General features: G+C 47.4%; 1 protein-coding gene across 1 annotated transcript; it reads right to left on the minus strand.

Moving 5' to 3' along the window:
• Positions 1 to 10,722: 10,722 nt before the first annotated feature.
• On the minus strand, positions 10,723 to 11,184 carry LOC109780103 (uncharacterized). Its single transcript, XM_020338689.1, has 2 exons — positions 11,036 to 11,184; positions 10,723 to 10,975 (listed from the first exon to the last, which is right to left on the minus strand). The coding sequence occupies exons 1-2, from the start codon at positions 11,182 to 11,184 to the stop codon at positions 10,723 to 10,725; spliced, it is 402 nt and encodes a 133-aa protein (XP_020194278.1).
• Positions 11,185 to 11,449: the final 265 nt, after the last annotated feature.

An 11,449-nucleotide genomic window follows, 5' to 3' on the forward strand; every position in this document is an offset into this window, starting at 1 on the left:
TTCTTTAGCACGAGGACTGGGTTGGCCAGCCACTTGGGGTGAAACACTTCCATGATGAAGCCGGCCGCCAAAAGTTTGGCGACCTCTTCATCAATGGTTTTTCTCTTCTCTTCGGAGAAACGTCGCAGGGGTTGACGGACAGGCTTGGCGTCCTTGCGTACATGGAGTTTGTTCTCGGCATACTTCCTCGAGATACCCAACATGTCCTTTGGGGTCCATGCAAAGATATCCCGATCCCCAAGGAGGAATTCGACGAGCTCGCCTTCCTATTTGCTGTCGAGGCGGGTGCCTACGACAACGTACTTGCTGCAGCTGGGGTCTTTCGGGTTCAGCTTCACTTTCTTGGTCTCCTTGGAGGGCTTGAATGAGGCCTCGTCAGCCGGCTCCTCGGCCAGAACTGCTGCGGCCGACGTCTCGTTGGCCAAGGCGATGATCCGGTCGAGCTGGCGCCGCTCCTCGGCTATGACCAGCGACTCGGCCAGTTTGGCGCCGTCTCGGGCGCACTCCAGGGACTTGCTGTAGTTGCTGGTGATGGTGATGAGGCCCTTCGGTCCCGGCAGCTTCATCTTCAGGTATGCATAGTGGGGGACCGCAATGAACTTGGCGAGCGCGGGCCGACCCAGTAGTGCATGGTACGTGCTTGTCAGGTCCACCACCTCAAATCAGAGCGGCTCGCGTCAGAAGTGGTCGCTGTCGCCGAACAGGACGTCGAGCCGGATCCGGCCGATCAGAGAGCAGGAAAGGCCGGGAATGATGTCGTGGAAAATTGTCCAGGTGGGTGAGGGAGTCCTGGACTAGGGGGTCCTCGGGCGTCCGGCCTGTTAGCCATGGGCCGGACTGATGGGCTGTGAAGATGCGAAGGCCGAAGACTACACCCGTGTCCGGATGGGACTCTCCTTGGCATGGAAGGCAAGCTTGGCGGCCAAATATGTAGATTCCTTTCTTTGTAACTGACCTTGTGTAACCCTAGATCCTCCCAGTGCCTATATAAACCGGAGGACTTAGTCCGGAGGGGGGGAGACTCATTATCATAGTCATATAGGCTAGACTTCTAGGGTTTAGCCATCACGATCTCGTGGTAGATGAACTCTTGTAATACTCATATTCATCAAGATCAATCAAGCAGGAAGTAGGGTATTACCTCCATAGAGAGGGCCCGAACCTGGGTAAACATTGTGTCCCCTGTCTCCTATTACCAACGACCTTAGACGCACAGTTCGGGACCCCCTACCCGAGATCCGCCGGTTTTGACACCGACATTGGTGCTTTCATTGAGAGTTCCACTGTGACGTCGACGACAGGATCGATGACACCCCTCGTCCTTAAAGACAATGAAAAGAGGAAAAAGGTTGACCCGATCATGAAAGAATTTTAAAACGAACTTGGAGAAACATCTGACTGATGAAATTCATACTTACGTCAGACTTCAAAAAGGATTTGAGAAAAGCTCCGGGAAAATTAGAAGAGTCATGTAAGATCCTGGGAAAAGACCTGTGGGTTAGGGCCCACTAAAAGAAACACCGATAAGAAAGGATTGTTGATCAGATGGATGATGCACCGGAACAATTTAAATATTTGAATGAGGTGACAACCTCGAATTAAATCGAACACAGATAAATCTCCTGAGATGTCTTCATCACTCCGGAACAATTAAATGACGAGAGGGGAACGAGCAACGGGAAACATTTGAGCCGAGGAAAGAACATGGTCAACACCGAAAATTGGAATTGAAACCACCGGAAAAGAAAAGAGATGAAGAATGTCGAACGAGGCAAAAATTCACCGGTTGAAATAATTGAGGAAAAAAACTGGAGAAGCTCCACACGAATGAAATAGATGCATGAATAGACTCAGGCTCCGGGAATAAAAGGGGTGGGAGGGCGGGATAAAAGAACGACAACTTGGAAGGGAAAAATCGACGAATAGCTTGAAGAGAAAGCACCAGTTGAGATAATTGAGGAGAGAATGCAAAGATTTCGCACGAGTAGAATCGATACTCGATTACAGACTCCGGTTCCGAGAAGAAGAAGGGAGGGCGGGTGGTAAAAAATAAGGACAACTTCGGACAAGGAAAACAACATCGGAAGAGAAATAACTGAGGACTGATCTCGCAAAAGATGATGAGGATCGAAAACACTCGAAGAGAAATGCACCGGATAGAAAAAAGAATGGACAACGAACGAAAACTAACCACGTGATCCTGAAGAAAAAATTTGAAGGGGAAGAGGAATAGTTCAAAATACCTACGTCAAGATCTCTCACCAGAGCGATGAAGGGGCTGAGGAGTAAAAGAATTCCTACTCTCCGATATAACTAGACTCAGAAAAAGTTTACTTCTAGACTCAACAACGGCCAAACTACACGATCAATCAAGGGGGGCTCCTAGGGTCGGTCGAGGCTCTGATACCAACTTGTCACGCCCAATATGCGACCCTATCCTAAAGGAACTCGAAGGTCCCACCAAGGATAGACCCGCATATTGAAACGCTTTTGCAAGGTGGATATCATTACATCAACATTACATAATATTTGGGGATACATACAAGGCATACAAATGCCGCAAGAATACATCAAAACATCATACAAGAGATCAACATCCGACTACGGATGAAACATAAACAGAAACTCAAACGACATCCACCCTGCTAGCCCAGGCTGCCGACCTGGAACCTATCCCCTGATCGAAGAAGAAGCAGAAGAAGAACTCCAAACAAGTAAACATCGCTCTCGCGTCATGATCACTGCAAAACCTGTACCTGCAACTGGTGGTGTAGTAAACTGTGAGCCACGAGGACTCAGCAATCCCATTACCATGGGTATCAAGACTAGCAAAGCTCAATGGGAAAGGAAGGGGTAAAGTGGTGAGGTTGCAGCAGCGACTAAGCATGATATGGTGGCTAACTTACGCAGATGAGAGCGAGAAGAGAAGCAAAGGAACGGTCGCGAAAGTAACAATGATCAAGAAGTGATCCTGAACTCCTACTTACGTCAAACATAACCCAGAAACCGTGTTCACTTCCCGGACTCCGCCGAGAAGAGACCATCACGGTTACACACGCGGTTGATGCGTTTAGTTAAGGTCAAGTGTCAAGTTATCTACAACCGGATATTAACAAATTACCATCTGCCACATAACCGTGGGCACGGCTTTCGAAAGATAATACCCTGCAGGGGTGTCCCAACTTAGCCCATGATAAGCTCTCACGGTCAACGAAGGATATTCCTTCTCCCGGGAAGACCCGATCAGTCTCGGAATCCCGGTTACAAGACTTTTCGACAATGGTAAAACAAAACCAGCAAAACCGCCCGATGCGCCGACATCCCGATAGGAGCTGCACATATCTCGTTCTCAGGGCAACACCGGATAAGTCAAGCTACGAGTAAAACCAGACCTCGAGTTTCCCCGAGGTGGCCCCGCAGGCTGCTCGGTTCGGACCAACACTTAGACAAGCATTGGCCCCCCCGGGGGGGGGGGTAAAATAAGATGACCCTCGAGAGAGCGACTCCCTAGGGAAAAGAAATAGGCTGAGCAAATGGTAAAACCAAGGTTGGGCCTTGCTGGAAGAGTTTTATTCAAAGCGAACTGTCAAGGGGGTCCCATAAATCACCCGACCGTGTAAGGAACGCAAAATCCGAGAACATAACACCGGTATGACAGAAAACTAGGGCGGCAAGAGTGGAACAAAACACCAGGCATAAGGCCGAGCCTTCCACCCTTTACCAAAATATAGATGCATTAATAATATAAGAGATATTGTGATATCCGAACATAAACATAATCCAACATGGAGCAATCTTCATCTTCACGTGCAGCTAGCAATGCTATAAGAGGGGCTGAGCAAAGCGGTAACATAGCCAAACAATGGTTGCTAGGAAGGGTGACAAAGGTTAGAGGTTCATGGCAATTTGGGAGGCTTGAGGAACAAGTGAATAGGTAGCGCAGCATAGTGATAGAACGAAGCAACTAGCATAGCAATGATAGTAATGAGATCCAAGGTGACGGTCATCTTGCCTGAAATCCCGCTAGGAAGAAGAACGACTCCATGAAGAAGATGAAACCTCGAAGACGAACGAATCCTCACGATCGCAACGACACGGGAACTATCGAGAAGAAGCACACAACAAGGTAAACACACCACACAAGAACAAGGCAAGATGCTCAACCAAGTATGATGCATGACAAGGCCAAACGAAGCTACTCGTGACGAGGGATGATGCAAACAAGAACAACACATCAAGGCGAGTTTAAACGAGGCCGGAATCAACATATAACAAATCCGGTAAGCCCTCATATGCAAATTTCGAAATTAGTCCAGAACTGAGCAAGCATTAAGTTTAAGTTGTTAAATAGCAAGTTAAAGAGCACCATGAAGATCTACATGAAATTCTAGTCAAGTTACATATAAAGTTCATTAGATTCGGAGCTACGGCCTAGAAGATATGAGCAAAACAAGATAAACATGGCATTGATGCAAAATGCATACAAACATCAAGCAAACACCTCAACACAAGGATGCAACATGATAATATGAGGCTACATGCAAAACTAAGCAAGTTTCATATAGAGCACGCTCAAAACGGAGCAACGGTGCAACACATACACTCCAAACAATACATAGCAACAATCTGACGAAAACAGCAACTAGGCATATGGCAAGCATCAAAACAATATGCTACAGCAACTCAACATGAAAACAAAAGGCATGGGCATGATGTACAGGTAAAGCACAACAAAACATGAACACTGAGCTATCTCCAGAAATCACTAGAGCATGCTCAAAAGGACATGGCAAGATTGCAAACAATAACAGGTTCACAGACTTAGAGAAATTACTGGACATGGCAGAAATAACATCAGGTTGCAATGTCCAGAGCATGGTATCAACATGCTACAGGGACTTAACATAGCAAAGAAAGGCATGGCATGAATCTACTCAAAGCATATGACAAAAATCCCTTACTGACCATAAGTCAAAAAGGATCAAAAGATATGATGGCAAGCATGTAAACATAGCAAGTTTCGTTATCAGGTTTCAGACTTAGCAGAAAACAGAGCATGGCAGAAACAATAATATATAGGCCTCTTTGTGAGCTTGATGCACTCACTACAGAGCAATTCATGATAAAACAAGCATACCTACAGCAAGATGGCATGTTTATGAAGCTAACCATGGCAAGAGAAATAGCATAGCATGTATGGATCAACTTCAATAAGCTTGGCAAAATTGCATATCATGTTAAGAATCTGCTAGAAATATTTTATAGCAAAAGTAGAGCAAGATTGAGTCATGATATGGCACTCCATAATTGCAAAAAATTGCAGGAATGGATCAATTACAACAATAGCTACAAAACATCCTTACTGAACAGCTCCAAAATATGCATAGATCTCACTGTAGCATCAAGTTTACATGGCAACAAAATTACAGCAGACAAGGACTTGGATAAATCACTGTCCCTGAAATCAGAAATATTACGGGGCCTACTTTGCATGCTTGTGCTAGTCACCACAGAGATCACAAAAATACATGTACTACACCACTGGAAAGATGGCATGGCATACTTCAAAACACATGTAGAGCTCATGCTCAAAAGATGCACAGATTTAAAGATACAAAAATGACAAATCTCCAAGTTCTGATGAGAACCAGAGGATAACAGCAACTAGTCCTCTTCCAACAGAGATTTGGGCATCAAGATGACCTCTAATGAACATGGTGCAATTTAACAAAATGTAGAGAATAACGAGACGAACAATTCGACATATTACACGCGTGAATCGGAGCTACATGCGTGAAGTTACACACAGCTGAACATGCACACATATTAACAAAATCTGGGGACTCGGTGAAAATTATACCCAGGGAAAAAGTGGGACGGAAAGAATCGGGACGGCGAGATCCAAAGTCTCCAGGGCGCGTTTGGTATGGGGGTTGGCAGCGTCCAGGGACGGAGGGGTTCGGATCCGGAGCTCCGGCGAGCAGGGGTGGCCGGCGGTCGACGGGGAAGACGGAGGAGGTCGAGGTCGGATGGATCCGACCATGGGGCACCCATCCCCGGCCGGAATCGGCGTGCACGGCCGGCGGGGAGCTGGCGCGGGCGCCGGCGAAGCTTGGGCGGCGGGGTCCTGCAGGGGAGAGAGAGAGTGAGGTAGGGGAAAGAGAGAGAGAGGGAGAGAAGAGGCGCGGTGGCGGGGCTCATCTGCGGCGGCGGGGATGCGGTCCGGTGCTCCTCCGGCGAGGTGGGGCGGCCGTCCAGTGCGAGGCGGCAGGCGGCGAGGAGAGCGGGCGGCGGGGTCGGGTGCTCGGGCGGAGGCGCGGAGCGCTGGCGGCTCGGGGCGCGGGGTCCGATGGGCCTGGCGGGCCGGCCCCGGGCCCGGGCGGGCCGCGGCGGCGCGGGGCACAGGGGGGGGGCGCAGGGGACGTGTGGCAACCCCTGGTTGGCTCTAGGCGGCTGGGAGGCGGCGCTGGCCAGTGGGAGCGCGCCACTTGGCGGCGGGGAGGAGATGTGGCGGCGCCAAGTGGCGAGAAGGGTGCGGGCGCAGCGGAAATGGAGGTGGAAGGCGGCGGAGATCCCGAGGAGGAGGGGGGGGGAGTTGCGGCTGGGGGTTAGGGAAGGCTAGGGCCTGCCCAAAATGGCATGGGAGGGTTTATAAAGGGAAGGGGGGGTTAGGATTAGGGTTAGGAGGGGTTTCGGGGTCCTCCGATCGCAATCGAACGATTCCGGACGCGATGAGGGGTAGGCTGGGTCTAGGGGCTGGACTTGGACTGTGGGAGACGAGAGGAAAAGAGACCCGGCGACGGTTACAGAGGCCGAAACGTCCGACGAAGGTACCGGCAACGGTACCGCTATGAGTTCAACGGTTGGGCTATCAAACGGACTCGGAACGCGACGAAATTTGACGGGCGGTCTATCGGTGCTATACCAAGGCCACTCGGCAAATACCGACCCATTCCGAGAACGTTTAACACCCGCACACGAAAAGAGACAAAAGAGGCCGCCGGGTGACAACGGAGTGCCGGATTGCAAAACGGACAACGGGGAAAATGCTCGGATGCATGAGACGAACACGTATGCAAATGCAATGCACATGATGACATGATATGAAAAACAGATGATGACATGGCAAAGTGCAACACGCAAGCAAATGACATGGCAACGACAGCGAATAACTGGCAGACACCTGGCGCATCGGATCCGGGGTGTTACACGTTGATCCTTTGATTGTGGGTTATCAAGATCAATAGTAGGTTCAATTTCTACATCATTATCATTGCTAGGTTGAGCATGAACATGAACATCATCATTAACATTATCACTAGGTTCATGTTCATTACCAGATTGTGTTTCAGCATTAGAAATAGAAATATCATTAGGATTCTCAGGTGTTTCAACAATAGGCTCACTAGAAGCATGCACAGTCCTATCATTGTTCTTTTTCTTCTTTTTATAAGTACTAGGTGCATCAATATTATTTCACTGAGAATCTTGTTCAATTCTCTTAGGGTGGCCTTCAGGATACAAAGGTTCCTGTGTCATTTTACCGGTTCTAGTAGCCACGCTAACAGCATATATAATAATTATTCTTACTATTTAATTCATTGAGCAAATCATTCTGAGCCTTAAGTACTTGTTCTACTTGAGTGGTAACCATAGAAGCATGTTTATTAATGAGTTTAAGTTCACCTTTAACTCTAGACATATAATCACCCAAGTGTTCAATCATATAAGCATTTTGTTTTAATTGTCTACCAAAATAAGCATTGAAGTTTTCTTGTTTAACAATAAAGTTGTCAAACTCATCTAAGCATTGTCTAGCAGACTTATATTGAGGGATATCACCTTCATCAAATCTATAGAGAGAATTTACCTTTACTACCTGTGTCGGGTTATCAAGACCATGAGTTTCTTCAATAGGTGATGGATTAAGATCATATGTTTTCTTCAACAGGCGGTAAATTAAGGCCATGTATTTCTTCAATAGGAGGTAAATTCTTAACATCTTCAGCTTTAATACCTTTTTCTTTCATAGATTTCTTTGCCTCTTGCATATCTTCAGGACTGAGAAATAGAACACCTCTTTTCTTCGGAGTTGGTTTAGGAATAGGCTCAGGAGCTGGCTCAGGAAGTGTCCAATTATTTTCATTTGTCAACATATTATTCAATAGAATCTCAGCTTCATCCGGTGTTCTTTCCCTGAAAACAGAACCAGCACAACTATCCAGGTAGTCTCTGGAAGCATCGGTTAGTCCATTATAAAAGATATCAAGTATTTCATTTTTCTTGAGAGGATGATCAGGCAAAGCATTAAGTAATTGGAGAAGCCTCCCCCAAGCTTGTGGGAGACTCTCTTCTTCAATTTGCACAAAATTATATATATCCCTTAAAGCAGCTCATTTCTTATGAGCAGGGAAATATTTAGCAGAGAAGTAATAAATCATATCCTGGGGACTACGCACACAACGGGGATCAAGAGAATTGAACCATATTTTAGCATCACCCTTTAATGAGAACAGAAATATTTTAAGGATATAAAAGTAGCGAGTTCTCTCATCGTTAGTGAACAGGGTGGCTATATCATTTAATTTTGTAAGATGTGCCACAACAGTTTCAGATTCATAACCATAGAAAGGATGAGATTCAACCAAAGCAATTATATTAGGATCAACAGAGAATTCATAATCCTTATCAGTAACACAGATAGGTGAAGTAGCAAAAGCAGGATCATATTCCATTCTAGCATTAAGAGATTGCTGCTTCCATTTAGCTAATAACTTCTTAAGATCACTTCTATTATTGCAAACAAGAATAGCTCTGGTAGCTTCTTCATCCAGAACATAACCCTCAGGCACAACATGCAATTCATATTTATTAGGGGGAGAGTCTTCATCATCACTATCATCAATATTATCAGTTTCAATAATTTCATTCTCTCTAGCCCTAGCAAGTTGTTTATCAAGAAATTCACCAAGTGGCACAGTAGTATCAAGCATAGAAGTAGTTTCATCATAAGTAATATGCATAGCAGAAGTGGCATCATCAATAACATGCGACATATCAGAATGAATAGCAGAAGCAGGTTTAGGTGTCGCAAGCTTACTCAAAACAGAAGGTGAATCAAGTGCAGAGCTAGATGGCAGTTCCTTACCTCCCCTCGTAGTTGAGGGATAAATTTTTGTTTTCGCGTCTTTCAAGTTCTTCATAGCGACCAGCAGATATAAATCCCAAGTGACTCAAAGAATAGAGCTATGCTCCCCGGCAACGGCGCCAGAAAATAGTCTTGATAACCCACAAGTGTAGGGGATCACAACAGTTTTCGAGGGTAGAGTATTCAACCCAAATTTATTGATTCGACACAAGGGGAGGCAAAGAATATTCTCAAGTATTAGCAGTTGAGTTGTCAATTCAACCACACCTGGATAACTTAGTATCTGCAACAAAGTATTTAGTAGCAAAGTAATATGGAAGTAACAATAACGGTAGCAAAAGTAATATTTTTAGGTTTTGTAGTGATTGTAACAGTAGCAACGGAAAAGTAAATAAGCGGAAAACAATATGTGAAAAGCTCGTAGGCATTGGATCGGTGATGGAGAATTATGCCGGATGTGGTTCATCATGTAACGATCATAACATAGGGTGACACAAAACTAGCTCCAATTCATCAACGTAATGTAGGCATGTATTCCGAATATAGTCATACGTGCTTATGGAAAAGAACTTGCATGACATCTTTTGTCCTACCCTCCCGTGGCAGCGGGGTCCTAGCGAAAACTAAGGGATATTAAGGCCTTCTTTTAATAGAGTACCGGACCAAAGCATTAACACATAGTGAATACATGAACTCCTCAAACTATGGTCATCACCGGCAATGGTCCCGATTATTGTCACTTCGGGGTTGCCGGATCATAACACATAGTAGGTGACTATATACTTGCAAGATAGGATCAAGAACTCACATATATTCATGAAAACATAATAGGTTTAGATCTAAAATCATGGCACTCGGGCCCTAGTGACAAGCATTAAGCATAGCAAAGTCATAGCAACATCAATCTCAGAACATAGTGGATACTAGGGATCAAACCCTAACAAAACTAACCCGATTACATGATAAATCTTATCCAACCCATCACCGTCCAGCAAGCCTACGATGGAATTACTCACGCACGGCGGTGAGCATCATGAAATTGGTGATGGACGATGGTTGATGATGACGACGACGACGGATTCCCCTCTCTGGAGCCCCGAACGGACTCCAGATTAGCCCTCCCGAGAGGTTTTAGGGCTTGGCGGTGGCTTCGTATCGTAAAACGCGATGAATCCTTCTCTCTTATTTTTTTCTCCCCGAACACAAATATATGGAGTTGGAGTTGAGGTCGGTGGAGCAACAGGGAGCCCACGAGGCAGGGGGGCATGCCCAGGGGGGCAGGCGCGCCCCCCACCCTCGTGGACAGGTGGAGGCTCCCCTGTCGTGGATTCTTCTTCCCGTATTTTTAATATTTTCCAAAAATAAGTTCTGTGGAGTTTCAGGTCATTCCGAGAACTTTTGTTTCTGCACATAAATAACACCATGGCAATTCTGCTGAAAACAGCGTCTGTCCGGGCCCGTTCCATTCAAATCATGAAAGTTAGAGTCCAAAACAAGGTCAAAAGTGTTTGGAAAAGTAGATACAACGGAGATGTATCAGGTCCCACCATGTCAAGTCCCCAGACCGCGAAAGGCTAGGCGATCGGGATGGTCCAGAGTGCCGAGGCCGGCTGGTGGCTGCGCTTGCTGAAGCGCTGGCATCCCTCGCACTTGAGGACGAGTGACTCGGCGTCTTGGAGGGCCTTGGGCGAGTAGAAACCATGGCGGAAAGCCTTGGCCACCAGGGACCACGAGGCGGCATGGTGCCCGCACTCGCCCTGGTGTATGTCGAGGAGGATCTCAATGCCCTGGTCCTGCTCGACGCAATGCTGGAATACGCCGGTGGAGCTGCGCTTGACTAGCTTGTTGTTGATGATGTTGTAGGCAGACGCCCGGCGCTGCACTTACCAGGTCTCAGTCTCGTCCATGGGGAGAACCCCGTTCTCCAGAAACTCTGATATGGGCAGGGCCCACGAGGGAGTCGTTACTGCGGCGAAGACGGCCACCATGGCGGGTTCCGGGTCGGCAGCCCCCGGGTTAGGGACAGCGGCGGCCATGTCAAAGGCGATGGCGGCCGGGTCGGGGACGAGGCGGCCGGGTCGATGGCTGCAGCCCCCGAGCCGGGTTTGACAGTCCCCGGGCTGGGTTCCGCAGTCCCCGGGCCGGGTTCCGCAGTCCCGGGGGCGGGTTTGACAGTCCCCAGGCCGGGTTGAGGCGTGGCCGGGTTGTCCAGGACGTAGATGGACTCGGAGTCCGGTGATGGCTTGACAGAAGGCTTATGCAGGTGCTCGAGGGAGACGCCGGATGGGATGGACAGTCGAG

Source organism: Aegilops tauschii, chromosome 1 (genome assembly GCF_002575655.3).
Source record: "Aegilops tauschii subsp. strangulata cultivar AL8/78 chromosome 1, Aet v6.0, whole genome shotgun sequence".
Taxonomy (NCBI): domain Eukaryota; kingdom Viridiplantae; phylum Streptophyta; class Magnoliopsida; order Poales; family Poaceae; genus Aegilops; species Aegilops tauschii.

Bases quoted from the DNA above. Each gene is read 5' to 3' on its own strand.
- LOC109780103 (XM_020338689.1), bottom strand. From the start codon at position 11,184: ATGGCCGCCGCTGTCCCTAACCCGGGGGCTGCCGACCCGGAACCCGCC. The intron at 10,976-11,035 runs GTAAGTGCAGCG...AGTCAAGCGCAG, and splicing joins ATGGACGAGACTGAGACCTG to CTCCACCGGCGTATTCCAGC.